Consider the following 25,447-nt stretch of genomic DNA (forward strand, 5'->3'; position numbering starts at 1 on the left):
GCCCCTTAGCCTCTTAAGCCTTCATCCCATCACCCTATTGAGCCTTCAGCTCCTCACCTTCATGAGCCTTTAGAACCTCACATCCTTGAGCCTTCAGCTCCACACCTTCTTGAACCTTCAACTCCTCGCCCTCCGGTACCTTCAGCTCCTTACCCTCTTGAGCCTTTAGCTCCTCATCCTCTTGTGCATTCAGCTCCTCACCTTCTTTAGCCTTCAGCTCCTCACCTTCTTGATTTTATGCACCTCACCTTCTGGAGCATTCTGCTCCTTTACTTCTTGAGCCTTCAGCTCCAAACCTTCTTAATGCTTCAGCACCTAACATTCTTGAGCCTTCAGCTCCTCACGTTCTTCAGCCTTCAGCTCCTCACCTTCATGAGCCATCAGAACCTCACATTTTTGAGCCTTCAGCTCGTCGCCTTTTTGAGCCTGTAGCTCCTCACCCTCTTGAGCCTTCAGCACCTCACCTTCTTGTGCCTTCAGTTCCTCGCCCTATTGAGCCTTCAGCTCCTCACCTTCATGAGCCTTCAGAACCTCACATTCTTGAGCCTTCAGCTCCTCATCTTCTTCAGCCTTCAGTTCCTCACCTTCATGAGCCTTCAGCTCGTCACCCTCTTGTACATTCAGCTCCTCACCTTCTTTAGCCTTCAGCTCCTCGCCTTCTTGAGCGTTCCGTTCCTCACCTTCTTTAGCCTTCAGCTCCTCACCTTATTTAGCCTTCAGCTCCTCACCTTCTAAAGCCTTCAGCTCCTCACCATCTTGATTTTCAGCACTTCACCTTCTGGAGCCTTCTGCTCCTCACCTTCTGGAGCATTCAGATCCTCACCTTCTTGAGCCTTCAGCTCCTCGCATTCTTTAGCCTTCAGCTCTTTACCCTCTTGATCCTTCAGCTCCTCACCTTCTTGAGCCTTCAGCTCCCCGCCTTCTATAGCCTTCAGCTCCTCACCTTCTTCAGCCTTCAGCTCCTCACCCTCTTGAGCCTTCAGATCCTCGCCATCTTGAGCCTTCAGCTCCTCACCTTCTGGAGCATTCAGATCCTCGCCTTATTGGGCTTTCAGCTTTTTGCCCTCCTGTACCTTTAGCTCCTCACCTTCTTTGGCCTTCAGCTCCTCACCCTCTTAAGCCTTCAGGTCCTCGCCTTCTTGAACCTTCAGCTCCTCGCTCTCCGATACGATTAGCTCCTCAGCCTCCTCAGCCTTCAGCTCCTCACCCTCTTGAGCCTTCAGCTCCTCACCTTGTTAAGCCTTCAGCTCCTCAACCTTCTTAATTTTCAGCACTTCACCTTCTGGAGCCTTCTGCTCCTCACCTTCTTGAGCTTTCAGCTCGTCACCCTTTTGAGCGTTCAGCTCCTCACCTACTTGAGCTTTCAGCAACTCACCCTCTTCAGCCTTCAGCTCCTCACATTCTTGAGCCCTCAGCTCCTCACCTTCTTGAACATTCAGTGCCTCACCCTCCAGTACCTTTAGCTCCTCAGCCTCTTGAGCCTTCAGCTCCTCACCTTTTTGAGACTTCAGCTCATTGACAATTCAACACTGTAACAATATTTTAAATATTGTTTATGTTAAAGATTAGCTAATTATCTTTGCATTACTATATATTATATATATTTGTTGATCAATCATGATGTTTATGAATGTTGCTGTTCTGCGAATCGAATAACTCTTGAAAGGACATGAAACTGTTGTCAGGAAATAGTTGCCCAGAATATTGGCCTGCCAGTCTCTGCATCCCACAGACTTTTTTGTCGCCTCATAGTTTGAGCAATATGCTCCTGCTAAAATCAACAGACTGATGTAGACTTGGAGGTCTACCAGGTCCATTTCTCTCCAGGTGTCCCCAAACACACGCTTCCCTTCCAGGTTTGTCATCTCCAGTAGAATTCCCTCAATGGACTCTGGTAAAAAAAAGAGTTGGAAGCTGGACTTGATGTCATCCACATGAGATGTTGCATACCGTATTGGCCCTGGTGTCATCTTTATGATGTTTTCCACTCTCGCTCTATTTCCTCTATCCTGGGGGGATGAAGACCAGAGCAAGTGTCCTCTCAGACTGGAATGTCTCCTCAGGTGCCTGTTCTTCAGGTGCCTCTGCCTCTCCATCTGCTGACTGGTCAGTCTCCTCAAAGTCTGGATCAAAATCTGTGTTGTCCTCCACTTCCTAGACATCCTCCTCTATCTCTGGCTCAATTTTAGTGCCCTCTTCATCATGTCCAAAATGCTGGACGAGAACGTCTTCGACAAGAACCGCTTGGTCAGTCGCCTCCTCATTGTGTTCAGAGTAAAAGGACTGCAAAGCAAACATCAAGCTGTATATATGAGGTCTGTGTGAAGATGTTGATTAGTCTAGAAGGTGTAGTTCACATAATAGTCTGTGTGAAGATATGATACATTGTTTAGTGTGGAAGGTGTGGTTCAGGTGGAGGATGGTTACAAAGTGTGGGGAAGAGATGGTTTACATAACAGACACCTGTGAAGTCTGCGTGACGATATGATACATTGTATCACCAGGAATCATGTGGGAGGATCACTATGAATGAATATAGCAGGGCTGCCATTCATTTCCTATGGTGGTCACTTTGGACCGGGACACTACAGGTGTAACAAGGTTGATTAAAACACTTAAAATTCAATGAAAGAGGTGATCACCACTTTTATATGTCCAAGTGCATAGTGTGGAGGATATCATAAACCCTTGAGGAAATCAGATGTAAAACACAATATTTATGAGTGTTTTAAGTTTAAATCGGTCCGATTTGACTGGAACACGGACGGAGGGTGAAAGAAATTTACAAAATCATTACTGCTCAAAGTTAAAGGGATATGAGGTTTGACAGAGCTGTGACTTTTTGTCAGTCTGGCTATAGTATTGAAGATTAATCTAGGATTGTTCTTGTTTTCTTCTATTAAGGAGGAATAGTAGGTGTTTCGTGTTTTGCAAAGGGATTTGTTTTTTATCATAGCTTAACAAACTATCTCTCCAGGCTGTTCGAAAAACTTCTCACTGAGTTAAGTACCATTTCTTCTCTAATTTTCATGCTGATGTCTTTAGAGTTGGTAGATTGTCATCAGACCATGGAGCTGTCCTCCTCTGAGTTGTTGCTTTTGTCTTCAAGGGTGCAACAGAATCAAGTGTGGAGCGAAGTAAGGCTGCTGTTCCATCTCCAACCAAGTCAACCTGAGTAGGGCTGAAGGTGTGGCAGCTGTTTACTGCTGGTTCCACGGATGGTACTGAAGTCAATATTGGTGGGAGGACTTCCCTGAATTTGGTTCCAGCATTGTGTGATAGCTACACAGTGGCTGACAGAAGTATTTATTGTACAAAATAAAGGAGGAATTCATCAGCATTGAGACAAACACATCAGGTATATACATTAACTTTATTTATTTATTTTTTATGGAAGCAAGCACATATTCATCATTTGCATAGTTTACACAACTTTCCCCAATATAACAACAGTAACATGTATTAGCAGGATAAAATATGACTACACTCCCAAATATTATATACACTGACACATTTTTATCATGTGTACTGTATATATATTCTTCTTGTTTTCCATCGTTCACAATGCGACATCTAGTATCAAATATTGAACACCTCTATTTGGCTATGACATTTTTACACATCAAATCCCAGTTAATTAAAAAAATATAATATTGTGATCCATCAAACAACCCGCAAAAGCAATAAAACAAATTCCTGTTTGTGAAAAAATGCAAAAATGTTGTTACAGGGTAAAAATCTGAACCTGTCACATCCATACACCTAAAAAAAAAAAAAAAGAAAAGAATAAAAAATTACAACCTCTTTCCACTTTGTTTCCTTTCTTTGAGAAAAACAAATTAAAAAAAGAATTATTCTATTTTGCATGGACATACTCTTTAGAACTATTCTTGACAAAGGGATGACGCACGCACACACACACACACACACACACACACGCAGAATGTGTGTACTGAGGTACTGTTGGAGTTACGCAGGTAATTAATAGCTGAAGTTCAGGTGAGTAAATGGATAATTGATTCTCAAATCAATTATTTTCATCGAGTGATGAGACAGTTGATAAAAGTCATTGTGGTATCTGGAAGACTGTTTGTGTATGGGCAGGGTACGTGAAGGGAGCTGCAATAAGTGATTAATAGTTTGGCAACTTGGAAACTTGGTCTCCCGAGAGGATTTATACATTTATCTGACACACATTTAATCCAGTGAAAATAGAATCAGATTATTGTAACAGATCTACAGCTTCCACTTCCCACTGGGATCATGCTATAAAAATGCAGTTTCGACCTGAACTGTGAAACAGTTTGTGTTTTCAATTTGTTATTATAAAAATGTAAAAGGGTACATTAGTCATTCAGCTGTGGAAATTAAAAAAATAAAAACAAAAAATAAATCTGGCTTGCAAGTCATATTTTCTACGGTATTCAGTCAGTATATATTATAGAGAAATATAAAAGGCATGTGTTGAACATATATGGATAAGTAAACATTTGATCCAGTTTGAAATATGACTAATAATGAAGAAATTGACATTTTGTCAAGCAAAAGATGGCAGCCACATATTTATTACACCTTCAAAATCATCTGCAAATCCATTTTCCTTTTCTTTTTTCTCCCCCCAATTCCAAATTCCAGTTTTGATGATAATATGTATAGAAGTTATTCTGAGCTTATCAACATCACACAGTGAGACAGCGCTCAATCAACGGTCAATGTTCACTTTCCATTTCTGGACAGATACTGCGTGTGTGTGCTCACGTGTCACACATTGCTGCTGTATTCTCTACAACTGGATGATTTTTTTATTTTTTTTTTAATTTAAACATCTTCAACAGGATCAATTTCTTTTTTCATCACTTCCTTTCAACATGTCAACATTCGGTTTGCATTAATATCAACAAAAGTTTCCTCGGACGAAACATTTCTGTCTCAAAACTTTCATTGCTGTCGAGGATCAGAAAACGTTCTTTTGCCACACAACAGACGCCACCGACCAACAGCTTCATCACCATAATAATGTGGCTGAGCAGTGTACCGAGCAGAAAGACTTTCTTCCATGTTGGTATATCGACTCTTAACTTAGTCATTTTCTCTCTATGATTTCAGGCTTTGTGGAGCAGAAGTGCTGCTCGTCTAATCTTAATTCGTCACTGTGACGTGCTTTTAGTGTGTGACCGTTTTCACCCGTTCACATCATAAACAAGGCCTGGGTCACCGTCGACTGTTTCCACTGCAGTCCAGATCACTTCCCGTTGAGCAGAAGCACGGGAACATTTTGTTGTTCGCTGCTGGAAAAGCCCTAAACTATGGAAACTTCCTGAATTCTAACTCCGTTCATTCAGCAAAGTGTTTTTCTGACGTCAATGTGTCACTGGCAAAACAGTGACTGTCGGCAAACTGCTGAAACAATGTTTAAATGAGGTGAACCTAAATATACTACTACATATGAGCCGATAAGGATTCAGACTGCACTATAACGTATGTGTTCCAATCCAGTGTGAGCACAAGGGAAAGGTTAGCATTAGAATTTGTGCTGACTCTGACCAAGTTAAGAGATACAAAAACATGTAAGAAGCAAAACGCAATTTCAGTGAATGGTTTTACAGCCAACCCTCACACGTCATTAGAGACAACAGACAGCAAAGAAAAGGCTGCAGAGGGAGCAGTGGGAAGATGGCAATAAAACGGCATGTCAGTGAGTTCAGGAGGCTTTTCAGACATTTACAGAGAAACGGGGTCGTTCCCGTTGTCACAGCAGGGGCCCCATTTGGCCTCATTGGACCTCACAAGTCACTGGTGGCTTCACTGGTTGGTGCTTTCACAGTTGATTATCCAAAAGTATTTAAAAATCCAGAAGCATCTTCATCTTCAGCTACATTTAATCTGACATTTTACACAACACTTTCTCTTAAAATGTCTCCACAGTATTTCCCTTTGTTTATCCTACTTGTGGCCATGAGTAACTGATGTCAACAGGTCAGAAAGACCTGAAAAAGTCTCCTCTATTTAAGGTCCTGAGATCAGTGATCAATAAATACTTGAATAGCTTGAATGTGAAAGAGATGTGGGGCTTCTTAGAGCTCAGATTGCACTTTATTTTCATTTTCCAGCAGTATTTTGTCTTTAGTAGTTTTCTATCATGTATCGTGGGTGAGTGGATGACACCTCTGTGAATGTATGTATGTTGTGCTGATAGAATTTGTAATTTCTGTTAAGTGCCCTCTTTAAAAGGATCAATTAAGTTTTAATCCAAATAATTGGAATCTGGATTTGTGTGCAACACAGCATCCAGAGTGAGAAGATTAATTGAATTAAAGAACTCACAGGTTTTCATAGGATCCTTTACATTTTTACACTTGCTCTTGCCTCATCAGAACTTTCTCAAGCACATTTGAATTATCCTGGTGCATCAGTATTCCAGCTGCTGAAAGACGAAAGCCTTTTGTTTGGGATTTTTTCCAGTGAGTCCTCAGAAAGTAGTTCCTTCGAACTTCATGGCAGCCAGGGCTTGCACTGAAAGAGACAGAGAACGAGTGTCAGTAATTGCATTTCTTGGGAAAGAAATATGTGGTGTCGGTTGTTAAAATGACAAGTAGTCGTTCTTTTAAATGTGTAAAATTATCACGGGAATCAGCACTACAGCCGCACAGAGAGCGAAGTGTGTGACAACGGATCAAACTTGTTCCAGTTCGGGGGCCAGTTTCTTTCTTTCTTATGGGCCAGACCAGTAACCCCAACCTAGATTGGCTGGGGTTGGCCAATACAGTGTAAATATTATATATTGTACTGTGCACTACCATGTGCATATACATATACATATCATCCAAAATTCTGTTGTTCTTTTGCCACTTTAATTCTAAATCCATATACATTTATACACCAATCCTTCCATCTTCCACAGCGCTTATCCTGTTCAGGGTTGTGGGAGCCAATCCCAGATATATATATATATATATATATATATAGCGTTTGGCAGTTGATGCCTTTCATTGCCGATCACAAAAACCAGCTCCCTTTCCTTCACACTGCGCAGGCACGTGGCTGCAAACGTCAACAACCGTGTGGAACTTTTTTAAGATCTGTGAGAGTGATGTAAAGTTTTTATGGAAGAATATTAGGGCCACTGAAGAAAAAAAAAATCAGAGGCTAAAACAAAAACAAAAAAACCCTTCATGCACTCCAAAAAAGGTCACAAATCAAAGTCGAGATTTTTTTTTTTTTCTTAGTTTTTTGCACTGCTGGGGTGGATTTGAGCCACTAAACGCTCAAATGTTGGTCAAATTTGACACACTCATCAAGACTGGTGAAAAAATTAAGGAAATGTAAAAATTAACCCCCAGAGTGCTATAATGTCTATCTAGCACCACCAAGAAACACCAAACAGCCACCACGGCCCGTAGGAATGTCGGAGAGATCAAACCAAAACTCAATTGTTCGTCTTACAAAAAGACCTACAAATCACACACCGATACCCCTGACCTAAATTCAACAAAAAGTCTACAACTTGCCTTTCAAAGTAGTGACATTTCATTGTATTTTGCAACAGCACGTTTCGTCCAAATTGACTTTATGTTGAAATTGTAATAACTTTCAATACTAACTGTTTGATCTTGCAGACATATTGCCAAGAAGTTGGCACATACGGGGAAGACCTAAAAGCAGGACTCAAGGCAGGAGGACAGTTCAAGGGTTTTATTGAGGCAGAGGTACCCAAAGGGTGAGACAAGTAGAAAATCCACAAACAGAACTGAGGCGGGCAACAGGGAGTCAGACAGGAAACCGCTGGGACGTAGTGACGAAGACATACGAACTGTAGGAAGGGAGAACACAGACTAAATACTCTCGGACAAGACGAGACACAGGTGGACACAACGATGGGAGCACACAGAAGGAGACGATCATTGGTTAATTGAAAACACGAGGTGAGGCACACAAGACGGAGGGGCAGGAAGACAAACCTGAAACAGAGACGGAGGTGAGTGATTTAAAAACAAAACAGGAAACAAGACATGAAAAGTGAGGAAACCTGACACATAATCTTGGGAGATGTGACAAATATAGACCATTTCATTACACACACTGTGGCTACATCAAAGCAAAACTGTATATTTACCGGTTATTATAACAATATTTTACCAGTCTGGTCCACTTAAGATGAAATAACATGTTTGGTGTGTCATGTCCCACTCCTCAGAGGCCTCATAGGGGCGCCGTTGGCCAGCAGTTGGGCTTTTCCCTCTCCTGTCTCTCCTCCTCTTTTGTTCCAGGCAGACTGGTGGAGCTGTTTGAGGAAGTGGAGATGCTGGGGTACTAATGACCTGATTCACTTTAGCTGCGACGACCGGGTGGAGCTAATTTCTCCTGATCGTCTGCACTTCTTAAAGCGGGTGATGAACTCCATTCGGCACTGGATCGGAACACTCTCGGAATCACTATCGTTATGCATGTGTACGCTCAGTCTCTGTTCAGCACTAAACTCCTCGTCTTGGCTCCCGCTGCTCCCGGACCAGCCGCGACTGGACCCGACTCCAGCCCCACCAGTATCTCCTGCTGGCGCAACTCAGTCTCGACTGTCTGCCACCAGTGGAAATTCCAACTCAGAAACCCGTCCCTAATATTCCGCTCGGATAAATGACAGCCTTGTTCTTGGACAGAGAAATCTGAACTAAGCTAACAATTTCACTTTCACTTTAAATTCCTTTGGTGAGAGTTTTTTTTAAATAAATATTGGGAATCGCAGAGTATCTGACTGTCTCCTGCTGGTTTTGTCCGCACCCGAGCCTCTGAAGTCCATAACGGTACGATCCAGCCATAATGAGCTCAGCGGAGAACAAGCCAGGAGCTGACTTGACCGCAGCAGTCCAGCAGGCCTCAGCTAATCAAGAATCTCGGTTGAGTCACGACACCCTGCTTCAAAGTCTGGTGGAAAATAACTGCCGTATGAAGCCAGGTCTCACAGCTAACCTCCCAGCTCTCTGCTTCATCTCGCACCTCGATCCAAGTTCCAGCCTCCCCACCTGACAATCCAACTCTCCAGCCCGCCTGCAATTCCCGTGAGCCACCTGCACCCGCTCCTGAGAGGTATGTGGGAGACCTGGGATCCTCTCAGGCCTTTCTAACCCACGTGGGTCTGGTTTTTGAGCTGCAGCCCATAAGTTACTCGTCTGACCACGCTTGGGTGGCCGACCTGCAGGGACTGGGGAACCACCCGGTGGGAGAGCCAGGCCCCAGTTTCCCAGTCCGACCAGGTCTTCACAGAGGAGATGAAGAGGATCTTTGGCCACCCTGTCCATGGCAGGGATGCTGGAGACCGACTCACTTCTGCTGGAAGTGGTTGGAATGATTGAGCCCTCCAGGGTGTCTTCGTCCTGGGACTTTCAGAGCATCTGAAGGATGAGTGCGCTGCCCATGAGTGCCCACCAGACTTGGAAGGACTCATCTCCTCCTGCATCAGTATCGATAACCGCGTCTGGAAATGTCGGCGTGACCACTGCCTCCGTTGGACCTGGTCTACGTCCCTAGGCTTACCCTGCAAGAGAAGAGCCGTCGCCGTTCAACCAACCTACTCTCCAGGGCCACAGTTGTCTATACAACCTGTCTCGACCAGAACATGGTGCTGTGGAGACCTCCATCAGGGATACCCTGGCAGCAGACATCAGTCGTCCCTCCTCGTTCCCAGTGGGAGCTGGATTTTTCTTTGTAAATAAGAAAGACACCTCCCTTCGTCCATGTATTGATTTCAGAGGCCTAAATGACATCTCCATTAAGAACCGGTATCCATTGCCTCTTCTCATCTCGGCTTTTACCCCTGGCCACAGTGCCACCATCTTTACCGAGTTGGATCTCCAGAATGCTTCTCACTTGGTACGCATCCGGGAGAGAGACGAGTGGAAGACCCCCTTCAACAGTCCTCTTGGGCAATTGGAGTATCTGGTGATGCCATTTTGACACAAATGCACGTGGTGTCTTTCAGAATCTGATGGACGACATCCTGAGAGATATGATGGACCGTTTGGTGTTTATTCATGTTGACGACATCTTGATTTACTCCCGTGATCCCGAAGAACATGTCCAACACGTCTGCCAAGTCCTGGAGAGGCTCCAGAGGAACCAGCTCTATGTCAAGGCTGAAAAGTGTGACTTTCACAAACGCACAGTATAATTTCTGGTATAGATAATTTTCTCAAGATGAGATAAGGATGGACGCCTCCAAACTCGTGGCGGTTCTGGAATGACCACAGCCTGAGAACCGGAAACAGCTCCAGCGCTTTCTCTGGTTCGCAAATTTCTATCGACGGTTCATCAGAGATTGCAGCGGAACAGCAGCCCCCCTCACTGCCCTCTCCTCTACCTCCTGTGAGTTTGTATGGGCCGCTGAAACTTCCCAGGCATTTCAGGAACTCAAGAATAGTTTTATGTCCGTGCCCATCCTCATCCAACCCGACCCCACCCTCCAATTCATGGTAGAGGTGGATGCCTCCGACTCCGGTGTCCGAGTCCAAATATCAACGTTCGTTCAATATCAACTGGTCCTAAAATTTGTCTGTGACCGGTCCCTCCCAAGAGAGGACACCTGCCTTCAGGGGACACTTGCCCTTGGATTTAAAGGCGTCCCTACATCAGAGGTATTTTACTATATATATAAAGTCCTCCTATAGACCAAATTTAAACCATGGTCTCAGGTGGTATATCTGATATATGGTATAATCACCAGAAACTCACCTTGTGAAACTCACACCTTCATGATGTGAGCTGATGAGCTGGGGAAGTCAGCAGAGGAAGAGGAAGGACCCAAAGTGGATGGGTTGGTAGTGGGGCTGGAGGCGGACTGGGCTGGAATGAGATGGAGGGGTGATCATGAGGTCAACACCAGGAAAATGGAAGCCGTAGGAGTGAAAAGGAAAAAAGATAGTGAAATAAGTTGGTGAAGAGGAGAGACTGTACAAAACAATTTTCACAATAACATGGAACATATCTGCTAAATACATGTTACATCTGTGTTTGGCAGCACTACTGTGAAAGGGGTTGATGGTGAATTCAGCCTAAAGACACAGAGATAAGTGTGCTTTATCTATTCCATGAGAAGACATGGAGTAGGCTATCAGCGGCTCAATGTCTATTATTTTGTATCACCACTAATGTGGGTGCATGTGCATTATTAATTAAACCACAAACTTCAGCATGAACTATTTCATTCATTGGAGTTGCAAACAAAAGCATCCCCACACACACACACACACACACACACACACACACACACACACACACACACACACACACACACACACACACACACACACACACACACACACACACAAACCTGAAAGCCAGCCAGCGATGAACTGTTCATGATCTTCACAGTTATCATGTACAGGCTCTTCTACCTCTTCAATTTGGAGAAATTGGCAGTTGTGGTGTTGTGAAAGAAAGAAGTCTGTTGTCCCACTCCTATTCTCAAACTGCAGCACTGATGGACATATGGGGGAAATAGTTTGGGCCTGGTTGGTTTCTTTGAGGTTCCTTCTCCCGAGTGTCCCAGAAAGAGTTATTTTTCTGAAACCAAAAGAGCCGAGTGCTTTATAAAATTGATCCAACTCCGTGAAAATGCTTTCTCCTGGTCAATAGAAAACAGTCCAGCATTTAATTCTTGTTATAATGTCAATTGCAGGTGCCTGTGGCTCAGTTGGTCGTCTTTCGAACAGAAGGTTCCACCTTTGACTCCACATATCTCCTGTGTAACCAACACAGGAGATATGGGGAGTAATGTAATGAAGAAACTGTGTTTGCATAGTTTAACTTTCATTCAGAAGTTCTCATTTAAAGCAGCCATGCATTCGCTGTTGAAGATATCCTGCACTATGTACATACAGCTTAACGTATGTTACTGCTCTCTTCTGGTCAGATTATGCAATTCCCTGCCCACATGTCCAAGTGTCCTTGAGCAAGACTATAGACCCTAAACTGCTGCCATTTGGACGGGATAATGCACCTTGAATGGCATCCACGCTCATTAGGTAAGGAAGTGGGCAGTGGTGGCTGAGGGGAGGGAGAGCTGGGCTTCGGATGAGGGTCGATCCCCACAGTGGACAGGCCACAACCATGGGTCCCTGACCGCCACCAGATCCCCAGAGTGCTGTACGGTGCCTACCCACCGACTGATCAACTCAGAAAAAGAAAAAAGCAATTTCCCTACTGGAGTCCGATTTGTTTAGATTAAAGCCGCGGAGTCAGTGTTCTGGCCTCACAGAGAGAATATTGTGGTTCAAAGAGCACCCGGGGCCTTTCTGTAGGGAGTTTGTGTGTTCTCCCCCTGGCGTGCACGAGTTTCCTCCAGGTGCTGTGGTTTCTGGATTGCCCAAAGGTGTGAAAGTGAGTGTGTGTGATTGTTTCTGTGTGCCCTGTTATAGACTGGCGACCGGTCCAGGGTGTATTCTACCCCAGAAAACTAGGATCTGCTCCAGTGGCCCTGAACAGGAACAAGCGTTGTAGAAGATAGATGATGTCCACCACAGTTCATTCTGGGACACCGTATGTTTGCGTTCCACATTAATGATAGTGTCCACAGTCTGTTAACAATGCATCAGGCAATTATTTTATAGTTAGTGTAGAGGAGTGACATGGGCCTCAAGTTTGTCCGCAGGCCTGGATCTCCCCTTTTTGGCCAGCAGAGCCAGGACGACCCTCATGTGGGAGTTGGAGTCAGACCTGAGGTTGGACTGAAGATGATCGAGTGAGGCCTGATGACAGAATGAACCCTTTTGATGGTGAGCATGTCACGCTCTCATGACTATCAAGAATTCAGACCTCTCAAAAATCTATGGTCTTTCAACTTACCTCATTTACCTCATTTAGGTCAATGAAAACTAGTGTTATGCGCGTCCTGGTGGTTAAACCAGTCAGAAAATATTCTCTACAACCACTTCTACTACTTGGGGGAATTTTTTTTTTAACATTTTCAAGCAGCACGTCAATATCTGCACTGAAGTGGACTTGCGTTGATTGAATCGAAAGTAGCAGGCGGTGAATGAAGTTCCTCACCAGAGAGAAGGCGGCTGCGGCGAGATGCCTCTGCAGCTAAAGCGCAGGAGATCTCAATCCGCTTCTCCTGCTCCTGCAACTGCTGCTGGGAGCTGGCTGGAGCTCCACCGTCCACTGGGCCGTCCAGGAGGGGAACGATGTTCTGCAAACTGATTCACAACCATTCAAACGGAAACAAACAACACAAGAACAGAGAATGTCATTTCTTGAAGTGATTCTGGTATATGTGAGGAGCAGAAATGTCTTGAACTGCAGTTTTTGTTTGTTTAATAACTCCAAAACAAGTTTAACAGTTTGAATTCAACTATTAAAATTCATTATAATAGTTTGAGATGTGCCCGCTTGTAGATGATTTTAATGGACTACATTTTAAAATGAACTCAAAGCCGTAACAAACAATTCCTCTCAATAAAGTAGCAGAGAGCAGAGCTTCTCTGCTACTCGGAATAAAATATTCTGTGTCAAGCCAAAAGATCCAAATATCTTTGGAGGGGTCAAATTATGCAAAACTCAATTTCTAATGGTTTTCCAACAGTAATAATCGTCCCCACACCTGGAATGACGCCACAGAAGTAAAAGAAAAATCTGTCATCTCTCTCGCTGGCTTGTTTAAAGTTTTAAAGAGTTTGTACTCCAACGAGCGAATCGGGAATCAAACCCTCATTGTGACCCTCCCACAAGTAGGCAGCTCTGCTCTGGCACATGGCGCCATGAGCGGAAGAGGAAGTCAGCTCACACAGAACACAGCAGATTCTAAATGCAGCTCATGTGAGCCAATAATCAAATGGCGGGAAGATCAAGGAAAAGCGGGAATTTGGGGCAAAGAACTTTGAATGCAACATTTTTGGACCCATGTGAAAGTGTTGAAAAGCTGTAAAATACGACCCCTTTAATGGCTTTTCAAAAACAAAAAAAGTATGTTTTCCTACTGCTTCCAGTATGTATTCAAGATACTTTGTGAAAGACCAATATAATTTTACTCTGCAACAGTGAGTAGAGCTTTGGTAAAATAAATGTCAAAGAGTGAATTAAAATGGATTCAAATAAAAACTGTACTTTGATTTGGCAATGAGAGTTTTGATGCGCTCCAGCTTCTTCTGCTTCTCCTTTTGCTCCTCGGGGCTCATGGGCGCGTCGTCCTCTACATCCAGGTAACGCTCAGGGATCACATCCTTGTCAGGACCTGTCAACTACAATAAACAACTCCTTCAGTACCGTCACTCGATGCAGCATCTCACAGGATTCACGGTTGGCAAGGTCTACGTTTCATCAGGAACACTCTTGTCCTACTACAAATGCACATCTAACTTGAACATAGACGGTCTATAATATGCTACAAGCTACGTCACAGTCATTAATTAGCACATTTTTCTCTTCTTTGTATGAGAATCATCAACTGACCACACTTAACATCTCTATGACTTCTGGCAGCAGTTTACACTTGAATTGGCAGAGCTCGGCTTTTTAGAATAAATATAATCAACAACAGATGTCTACAGGCAAACATACTAACACACACACGCGCACACACGCACGCACGCACGCACACGCACGCACACACACACACACACACACACACACAATGAATGACATGTCATTGGTCACTTGTAAAACAATCCAGCTGGTCTACAGTCTACAGTAAGGCATCTGGTATAAGGAGAATATTAGAAGCATATCCAGTACAAGCTCAAAAATGAGCGGAATAAATTGAAACCTCTGATTACATTTATAAAGCTTTTTTTTGGTATTTACTGAATCACACTGAATTGTAAAAGCAAATCTTAGAACTTTAATTTTAACACGAGTGAGTGAATAAGTGACATGTCTTCTCCCACCTCAGCTTTCATGTCACCGTGTTCTGGTTCAACATGCAACCGCTTCAGGCGAGCGATCTCTTCTTGTGGAGACTCGTGTCCTTGGCCTCGAACGGCAACCTCCAAATCTTTTATGTCGATCTCGTGAGCTGTGAGCCGCCTCCGGATCTGTCCGCAAACAATGGGAAATGATTTAAATGTTCAGACACTGGTCATGCATTCCCCACCGAAAATTAAAAAGTGTACCGTGACAGGAATGCTTTATTTCACTGGAGACATATCAGTGAAACTAAACAAATCTTGGTCTCCTTCCACTGGTTTCTATATGTAGAGATCAGACATGTCCATCTCATAAATGGTAACTGATGATCTCACCACTCTGTAGTTAGCTGGAGAATGACCACTGGACAAGTTGAGGCTCCTCCTCTTGTCTCTCATGGAGTTGCTCTGATTGCGACGGATTCGCTCATTCTGCTCTTCGACGCTCATCTTTGACTTCATGTCTGCTGGAAACACAGCGCTCTTTGGGCGTTCCTGTACAGTGAGATGAACGTTTGCTTTAGTCCAGGTCTCAGACCTCTTCTGTGCACGTATGTGATACGTGCCAGCGCTCCTTCCCTTTCTGCTCTGTGACTCCCCTGAATACCTTTCAGTGGTTCTGCTGCCAGAGGCCTCATCCATCATCATCAGCCTCACCAGCTGGCTCTGTGGTCATGTTTTCTACACATTTATTCTTTTTCACTGAATTGACTTTCACATCTCGGACGTCATAAAGACAGAAATGGAAATAAGATGTAATAAATTGATAAACATATAACATTTTCTAATTTTATAAATTCCATTGGAAATGTTTTGGCAAAATGCTGACAAAAAATACGGACTGAGGCTGGAAAAGTTATGACTGAATAAAAAATTATAAAAACAAGCTGAAGGGCAATGTGCCACCCACACTGGTTTATTGGCTGCTGGCTAGTCACATGACTGATTAACTTCAGTTTAATGTAAATTGTAAATACATGTGAGATTCCACTATATACATTACATAGGATCTCCAAACAATTCAGGGAAACAATGGTTTCAGAAGGAGAGAGGCTCCTGGATTGTCCTCCGCCTGTGCTGTCAGGCTGCTTTCAGAATAGAAATTATTGTGCACCATTATTCATCTAAAGAGCTTTTATTCCACTATATCCTGTTCAGGCGGAGTGCTGGAGGTGACCCCAGCTAACTATGGCTGAAAGTAGGGTACAAGTGGACAGTTGAGGACAGGTACAAGTGGACAGTTGAGGACAGGTACAAGTGGACAGTTGAGGACAAGTACAAGTGGACAGTTGAGGACAGGTACATGTGGACAGTTGAGGACAAGTACAAGTGGACAGTTGAGGACAAGTACAAGTGGACAGTTGAGGACAGGTACAAGTGGACAGTTGAGGACAGGTACATGTGGACAGTTGAGGACAGGTACAAGTGGACAGTTGAGGACAGGTACATGTGGACAGTTGAGGACAGGTACATGTGGACAGTTGAGGACAGGTACAAGTGGACAGTTGAGGAAAGGTACAAGTGGACAGTTGAGGACAGGTCCAAGTGGACAGTTGAGGACAGGTACAAGTGGACAGTTGAGGACAGGTACAAGTGGACAGTTGAGGAAAGGTACAAGTGGACAGTTGAGGACCGGTACAAGTGGACAGTTGAGGAAAGGTACAAGTGGACAGTTGAGGACAGGTACAAGTGGACAGTTGAGGAAAGGTACAAGTGGACAGTTGAGGACAGGTCCAAGTGGACAGGATTCAGCTGGACTGGTCAGGGCAGGTGTGCCTTCAAACATTATTATTCACGCAGGCTTTCCATCAAACAAAGATGTTATTTCTATAATTACCTCTATAGAATTGATTTTAGCTATCCTTATTTTATGCCTGTCTTAATCAATTAATATTGATTATCCTGTTCAGGTTGGCCGGGTGCTGGAGCCAATCCCAGCTGAGCCATCGGCCAGGCCAGGTCTCCGCTCCATCACAGGGCAAACACACCCAGACAGACGTCCACACACACTCACAGCAGGTCTCTCATGCATGTTTGTGGACTGTGGGAGGAACCCAGAGTACCTGGAGGAAACCCACGCAAACACCACAGACTCCAAAGACCTCCACACAACCCAAGCCCTCCTCAGCACCGACCACCACGCCACCGTTTGGCCCTTGTTTCAATATATTTCCTTACATTTGTTTTCCTCCATCATTCTGTGCTGCCATTATTATGCATCATCATACTCCACTATTATTGTGAGACATTTTTCTGTATCATTATTTTGCACTATTATTATAGTATTATAGTATACTAACATTCTTTTTCTCAATAACAAGATACTTCATTCTATAATGTTGAGGGGAAAAATGCAGTTTTCTTGAGATAATGAGAAAAATAACTAAACGACAGAAATTCATTTGTCATCACAGCAAAAATTATATTATTATTATCATTATTATTATATTAAAAAATTGAAGTTTGCGCTGCGTTGCTAAATAATTTCTCCAGGAATTAATAAAGTGACTGTGAGGTTTTAAAGCTATAACGAGTTCATTATGAGATGATGACGCCACACAGACCCCAACATTGTCCTAATTGAATAAAACTACTTTGTACTGTTTCCTTTTCTGATCTTCTACTAACCTCAAGTTGTCTTTTGAGAAAATGCATTCCTACATTTCATACTTTACTGTAGAGAGGAGTTTATTACAGCCTCATATAAAATCAACTATAATGATAATAATATTATTAAAGCAAGCCGAGCTCCGGTATCGGAATAGTATCGGTATCGGCAGATATTCAAATGTGGGTATCGGGATCGAATCGGAAGTGAAAAAACATGGTTCGGTGCATCCATATGATAATGATAATAATAATAATCTTTGCAATTTCAATTTCAATAGGGTCCTCCTGCACTTTCAGTGCTTGAACCCTAACGATTTAATTATTCAGACCAAATTAGAGGACCAAATTGTACCTTGGAAAACTGAAATGATGTGTATGGTTATCATTTTCAGTTACTTAATAATTGTTTTATGTCATCTGAATTGATTTCAACTTAATCGCCAGCCAAACTCCCTGCCATAAAACACAAGTTTACCATTTTTCCATTTGAAAAGCACCATAATATAGTGAAATCTCTATATAGACACAAGTAGATAGACGTCCACAAAAACCATGAGCAATTGGTGTTGGGAAAGAGTTTTTATAAATGTGTAACCGGTAGCACTAAATGCTGGCAGGATTCTATCTGGAGCATATCCGTTGTTTTGTTACAGTCCACAATCAATAAGTTTCATGCAGGTACGAGGAGATGAACACTGCTTGCCCTTACTAAATGTGTAGAACATTTTAAAGTCAGATTTTAAATGAAATGCTGAAATATGTTTTAAAATGAGCTAAAATGATGTCAGTGGCCAAGATAAAAGCTTTAGAGCATCTGAATGAAAGCCTTTTAAAAACAATGTTAAATGGCCGTCAGGACAGGGCAAGAGAAAAGTCAGAAAAGAGCAAAAATGCTTAAAGTACCTTTCTGATGTGAGAGTCTTCTCCATCAATGCCCAAGCTGCAGAGCCAAGCGGTGCTATCAAAAGGCAGGGGAGGAATGGAAGGAGGAAAGGTAGAGGAAGACTCCAGCGGGTAATACGACTTTGGGAGTGGAGGCCTGGCGGGGACACTTTCCTAAACCATTGTAAGCGGAGGAAGGAGTCGGGAAGAAGCAGAGAAAGAAGAGGTGTAAAAGAGAAGGCTGCACATCAAGTGGCGACATAATAAGCCAAGTGTAGAGTAGAAGGAACTCCTGACTGGGACAGGTGTGTTGTTGAAGTTAAGACGGGAACATTCATGGCTGTTATGAGATTATTTAGACTTTTTATGAGCTCTTAATTTTATAAACGTCTGAATATGATGTCCGAATGAAACATTAATTATCAAATTGACTGGGCAAAGAAACTTTAATATGTGTCTCAGTGAGTTGGGCTTTGAATTGATTGCATTGCATCATGAGGGTCAGCAAGTCCAGAGACATTAGTGAAACATGCAGATTATTTCTCTTTCATTGGCTCTATGTAAAGAAGTCCAAGGAAAAATACACTTTGAGGTTACACAACTAACTGAATCAAGAAACTAGTGTTGGGTGATAAGCTATCATTAATCTAAAATAAAAAAAAGTCTGCTGCACATATTGGCCAATAAGGGCAAATATAATGTCTTTAATGTCTAAACAATTAGTGTTTGTGCAGCACTTATGTATGTGTGGTTGAGTTTTCATTTAATGCTATTAATAAATGTGTTTTTCTTCAGTGTTGTTTCGGGAGAAAGCAGTGAAGAAAGTTTTTGGATGTGATGTCGTCACTTGAAGCTCACAAGCGAAAGTGAAAGTGATGACAAGACAAGTCGCATGACTTGGTCTGAAAAAGGACCCGAAATGCCCAGAACAAGATGCCTGGATGAACAGCCATTCCAGGTTTATATAATAAAGTTAGAAATGGTTCACAATTGGGTTCACATAAGGGTTATGAGGGATTATGCTGCTGCATGTGCTGACATGAGCACCACTGCTCCTGATTTATCAATCATTTTTTTCTCCATCTGAGCTCTGTAGAAACTACGGTTATATGATTTGGCTCTCTGGAAGCATATCCAGGTCAATTCACACCCTTGGGAATAAACATAAAAAGAGAGGAGAGGCTCTGTCTCTCTTCATATACGAGTTATATTATTTATTTGTATGATGGATGCTTCATTAAATAACATAAAACTACACTATTTGTATTATGCAGTGAAACATTTCACCTTATAACGTGATGACGTATCATAAGAAAATAATGAGTGAATTATGTTTGAATGAGAGCATTTTATGGAGCGGGTGATTTTTAATGAGTGAAGGTAATACTGTTTAACCCTCCCAACTCTACGACAAACGTTAATAAAAATATTGTTGTCCAAGAGACAAAAAGGTCCAGGAACTGTCATAACCTATAAAAATGAAATACGGTAATTATATTCACAATAGTGGGAACTTTTGTGAAGCGGTGAACTCATGCCAACTGTTCCCTTTAGAGGTGGGTCTGCATGAACACTGTCCCTGAACGAGTGCTGTGTGAACCAGGCGGGATCCTGGCCACGAGATCAGGATCAAATTGTCCTTGATTGTTGGGGTAAGTAAGAGGTCTTGGTTCTGTTCCAGCCTGAGAGCTTAGCGGATGATACCACTGACTATCTGGGCTGAGACCTCTGAAACGAGAGACAGGGGGTGTGAAGAGATCTGGGCTGTAGCGTAAGCAATGCACAGCATCAGTCCAGTAACAGTCCTGAAATTCAAGGATGCTGGATTCAGGCAGAGAAAGTCGTCTGCCGTTGGACTGTCTCCTGAGGCCACTCGGCAGGTCAAGGTCTGGATACACATCTTTACGAAGGCCAATTCGAACGTCTTTGCTGCATCTGTCTTCAGGTAACCAACGGCTGTGTTGAATGTCAACATGGGTCTGGACCAAGTGTGGCTTCACATTATGGTATTTGGAGCTCTGGCCTGCATGAAGGAACGTTATCTTTTCACGCTCTTCACCTTCACTTGGGTTCATAGGTTGGTTGTAATTGGAAATAATTCTACAGCTCAGGTTTTGGTCTTTTTCCTCTCCCACAGTGTTCAGTATCTTCACGGACTCTCTATAGTTCTGAAAACTGTCCGTGGACTGAGGAAATGTTTGTTGATGTAGTTTGCAACCATAATGGTTTATGTGTTGGTGATAGTTTACTGGTTCAGGCTCTCTGTAACTTCTGGGTCTACACCTCGGCTTAGAGTCAGCGATGAAAGTAGGCAGGGGGCACGACGTAGGACGAGGTTTAGAACACACTTTCATACACACTTCAGGACTCGGACTAAGTTCGGTGCCAGAATTTGGACTGGGGATAGCCCCCGGCTGGGAGTGTCCGGTGCTTACCTCCGGTCCAAACTGTTTGGTGGGGGAGGCCTGGCAGCCCGGCATTGAGGAATAGGGACTGAGTGGACTGGTTACACTTAAAGAGCTCAGGGGACTGGCTGAACTAATAGTGCTAAAGGAGCCTGATGCACCGCTGGTCACTGTTCAGGAGAAACATACAGAAGTTTAGTCACGAATGAGTAAAAAAAAAAATCATGTTAGACATACAAGAATCCAGTGTTATTCGCTAAACGCAGTGTGTTACCTCTGTGCTTGGCAGTGTCAGTGCCTCTGGAAGAATTATTTTTGTGCAGCCCTTCCAACACATCCTGGACCCTCCAAAACTCCTTTTGAATATGTCGATGGACAAGTTCGGTCTAAAAGAAAATTCGGGACAAATCCAGTAAAATGAAAAGTGAAAAGATACGAAACATCGTGCAAAGTGTGTCTGATACATTTCTGATACATCTGGATGGCCACGTATTCAATCCACTATTAAAAGCCTCAAATTGAATAAAGGTAGAATTCTCCAACCTCACAACCAAAAATGTCACAAATACCAATTGACTTTGGTATTCATGGTAAGAACAAAAACAAAAATCAAAAACCTTAACCAGTTAAATGAAAAACAAACATCTTTGCACTTCTTGACTTCAAACCTGCTGCAGGAGTGACGTCTGCTGTAAATCATTTACACAACGCTTTACTCTTTTTCTGTTCAACCGTCAGCAGTTTGAATGCCAAATAGATCCAAAAAGGATATTCAGGTCTTCAAAAGAAAGCCTGACTCGGGACTTTAAAGATGTCTCACTACGTTTCATCAGATTTCAAGAGAAGAAAACCATTTTCAATGGACAAATGAGTCGAAAAGGATTTTTTTTTTCTAATCAATTTTTGATCTTAGTCTCAACTTTTTGAATTAAGCTGTGGAGGTTCTTTCACTTCACACACTGATGTTTCATATTGCATTTCAGTAATATTGTGCTTCTGTCCTGTAGTCTGGGCTCTTTCTCACTCCCTACTCAGACCAGGCTCTCAATCCCTCCCCACAATCTGTCAATCCAGCTGGAGCAGCGCAAAGTCCCCACTTCTCAGTCTGGTTCTACATGAGGCCAACGTCTGCTCATGTGCTATTGTTGGTTTTTAAAAGGCAAAAGTGCTTTCTGATGACTGTGTTGTTGCTGGTGGCCTATAAATAAAATTTTATTATTTTCAATGGAGTAGTTTCTACCATGACCCAGACTTTATGCAAATCATTTTTACATTATTGAAAATCCCTTTTGGACCTGAAAAAAAACTTCTCTGGTGATCATCATATTTCGAGGGACAATCTATTAATACATAGACATGTGAATCATCAGTTGGCATAGGGTGATGTGAGTTGAAAGAAACAGGGTGATGATGAACGTGTGAACTTTACCTGTCCTCCTGCATTAAGCTGCTCCCACAGATCTCCATGGATAGCGTTCGCCTCGTCCTCTAAAGCTTCAAATTCCATACGAGTGGTTGTTAAAGCCTGAAATGGGATCAAACAATAAAATCCGACTCAGTTTATATTTGAAAGCTTTACTGAATTTCTTTCTTTTTTCAAAGGATTCTAACCATCCTGTGAGCTATTTAGAGCGAGGCGGCTCTAATTCCAGGAGTACACAATGAGTAGTGACGGCATCAGGGAACACTTTGATTGGCGCTGCTGTACCATGTCATTAAAGAAGCAAGTTGAAAGGGTTGAAATAGCCTGTGGCTCCCTGGTGCATGGACTGAGGCCAGATGACGACCTGCTGACACATTAAATTAGTTGTTTGGCCTGCAAATATCCTCACCTGTGCCTGTGTCATGCGGTGACTGCTCTCCTTGACCTGACTTCAGTAAAACCCAAATGAAATGAAACTGAATTTAGGGGCCGTCCACACCAGGAAACCCGTTAACCTAAACCCAATGTTTTTAGCCTGTCATCCACACGAGGCGGTGTTTTTGAAGCCGGGTCCTAGAGTGGGGAAATTTTATGACCCCGGCTCGTGCCGTCCAACCTCCCGGGTTGTGGACGGCAAAGACGGTCATCTGTGGAAAAACGATGACGTAACCGCCCTCCTCTCTCCCCAATGCATCACTTAAATATTCTTGTGCATTCTGTTCCACAAAAGGTTTTGAGTTCTGTGAGCATGATTGACTATGATTGACTTGCATCTTTGACTGTTTTCACTTCCTTGTTTTCCAGGATAACGGCTCGTTTCTCATACTACAAGTCAATAGTGACTCATACCGGCGTAAATAAGTTACACCCTGCACTGTAAACCCGAACAACCTCACAGAACTCAAAACATTTTGTGAAAAAAAACATTTAACATCACTTAAATATTCTCACTTAAATGTTTGTTACACAAAAAGTTTGGAGTTCTGTGAGCTTGTTCGGGTTTACAGTGTAGAAATACCTAAAAAAAATAAAAAATAAAATAAAATAAACAAGTTGCACACAAGGCCTAAAATTGATTTAAAAAGAAAAATAAGCAAGCCAATCAGAGGAACTAATAATTCTGGAATTTACAGTAACCATCAAGGGTGCCACAACTGCAATTGTAAAAAATTATGAGTAAAAAAGACCAACATGAAAAAAGTACTTAACATGTTATGAATGGCTACATCTTTTTTAACACTTGAATAATCCCCTTAGGGAAATTCCTTGTCCTTCTCTACATTTAACCCCATGCTATTCTTAGCTAACCTTAACTATACATGCTAGGAGCGGGGGGCTGGCACACTGCTAAGCCCAGGGAGCTGACGGGGTATAAGGGCCATGCTCAGGGACCACAGCGGTTACCTGCAAGCACAGTGGTAGTAGTAGTAGATGAACTGACTTACACTGGAGGCCTGGGAGAGTTCCCCTCTAATGTTGATGAGCTGGCTTTGATGGGCTTCCTTCTTAAACTGCAGCTTTTCAATGATCAAAGGCTGGTTTTGGTAGAACTCCATCTCCTGATGCGTGACCACGAGTGCTTCTTCCAGGTCGTCCTGAGAAACGTAAACATGTCAGAAAAAGGAGATTGGAAATGTGCTATCTTTTGATATTTTTGATTGAATTTCAGCTCGATTTCAGAAAATCATGTTACTAGCTAGCTAGAGCTGCTCAGGCTGGTTTAATCTCATAACAGTTGTGAAGTATTTGGATCAGTCTGATAACTGTAAATAATATATGTAGCACTAATAAGGGTATTGTATGTTGTCCCCCACCCATCCTGTTCAGTCAGTCTTTTACAATATTTGCATTCCCAATATTGATATTCTGACGACAATCTATTTGCAACATGGATGTCTCCATGATGAATATACAAATATGAATGAGCTATATATGAATCTTGACAAAACTTGAACTCTGTTGAATGTCTGTATGTGTCACTTTCTGATCGGGCTCGAAGACCTTTACATGCTTTCTTCACCATAATAGACGATTAAACTGCATAATACCTTAACAACGTCATAGATTTAGCAGCATACAATTGGTCGGCTGAAAAAACAAACCTGATACCTTATCCATTCTCAGCCTGTGCACTACAGCCTCGTGGTCTCTCACAACACGATTCTGCTCACACAGCCGACCCAATAGTTTCTGCTCCACACAGGAGAAAGTCAGGTGAGCGCATTTGTTTTATACACATAAGAAAAGACAAATCAAACAAACAAAAAACTGTTTTTAGCCATGTACAGTATGTTTCCCCTGCTTTCAGGCATAGGGCCAAATGTGAGAAAGAAAAGAAAGAAAGAAAAGAAACATTTTGCCATCACAGTATGCATGCGTTGAAAATTCAATAATAATTCATTTGTAAGCAAGAAAGTAATAAAATATCCTACGCTGGTTTCGATCTCGTTGAGTTTCAATGTTGTATGTAGTTCTCTATGATAGACATCATGGAAAGGAGGCACCTGTGAGAAAACAGAAAAAAAGTGGACCAATCAATCAATAATTGATATAAATGTAAATTTGGTAAAAACTAATGGTGAGATGATGTGCCACAAAGTGACAACTGAGTAAAAAAAACAAGTGGAGACGTGGAAGAGATCCATAAAAGACCACAAGCTGAAGGTGAATAACAGTGAGAAGCGTCCTTCAGAGTTCTTCCCACCACAGCAGATGTTCTGCTAAGAATTGTGACTTTTGTCTCAGAATTGTGACTCAGTGAAAATGAGAGGACACGCTGTACTGGGCGGACACGTCACCGTGCACAGACATATATTTAACTGTTAACACACCTCGATGAGCGGACAACCTGCCGAACGCAGACAACGGACAGGTTTTCCGGGCAACTTTCAAGCTGAGTGACACCGAAACGGCCAAAATGCTTGGGCTGGACCTGATTATTAAAATATCCAGACACTGTGGTGGTGTCAGGAGATTACTTTAGAGATCTGAATAATCGTGGATTCCCCGTAGCACGGTGCCGCACTGTGAAGCTCCTCTCTATCAACCCCTCCATGATCTCCACATTGAGTGTCAAAAGACACCAAACAGATGCCGTCAGCTGGCTCCTCTACTCCATGTCCTCCCTGGTGACGGAGCTCCTCACCCTACCTCTAAGGGTGACTGAGCTCCTCACCCTACCTCTAAGGGTACGCCCAGCCACCCTACGGAGGAAGCTCATTTCAGCCGCTTGTATC

The 25,447-nt window shown here is 42.8% G+C and overlaps 1 protein-coding gene across 1 annotated transcript in view; it reads right to left on the reverse strand.

Moving 5' to 3' along the window:
* Positions 1 to 3,375: 3,375 nt before the first annotated feature.
* The window catches only part of plekha6 (pleckstrin homology domain containing, family A member 6), a gene marked incomplete at its 5' end in the record, with an annotated part of 49,652 nt that continues 27,580 nt past the window's right edge, over positions 3,376 to 25,447 (reverse strand). Inside the window, 12 exons of the mRNA XM_080494428.1 lie at positions 3,376 to 6,513; positions 10,723 to 10,833; positions 13,039 to 13,187; positions 14,095 to 14,228; positions 14,874 to 15,020; positions 15,228 to 15,386; positions 20,819 to 20,958; positions 21,063 to 21,174; positions 22,218 to 22,313; positions 23,657 to 23,806; positions 24,321 to 24,401; positions 24,644 to 24,715. Of these exons, the coding sequence (XP_080350554.1) occupies positions 10,733 to 10,833; positions 13,039 to 13,187; positions 14,095 to 14,228; positions 14,874 to 15,020; positions 15,228 to 15,386; positions 20,819 to 20,958; positions 21,063 to 21,174; positions 22,218 to 22,313; positions 23,657 to 23,806; positions 24,321 to 24,401; positions 24,644 to 24,715 (1,341 nt within the window). The 3' untranslated portion in view covers positions 3,376 to 6,513; positions 10,723 to 10,732. The remainder of the gene's footprint in view (positions 6,514 to 10,722; positions 10,834 to 13,038; positions 13,188 to 14,094; positions 14,229 to 14,873; positions 15,021 to 15,227; positions 15,387 to 20,818; positions 20,959 to 21,062; positions 21,175 to 22,217; positions 22,314 to 23,656; positions 23,807 to 24,320; positions 24,402 to 24,643; positions 24,716 to 25,447) is intronic.

The sequence above is a fragment of the Blennius ocellaris genome, assembly GCF_963422515.1.
Source record: "Blennius ocellaris genome assembly, chromosome: 4".
Classification (NCBI taxonomy): domain Eukaryota; kingdom Metazoa; phylum Chordata; class Actinopteri; order Blenniiformes; family Blenniidae; genus Blennius; species Blennius ocellaris.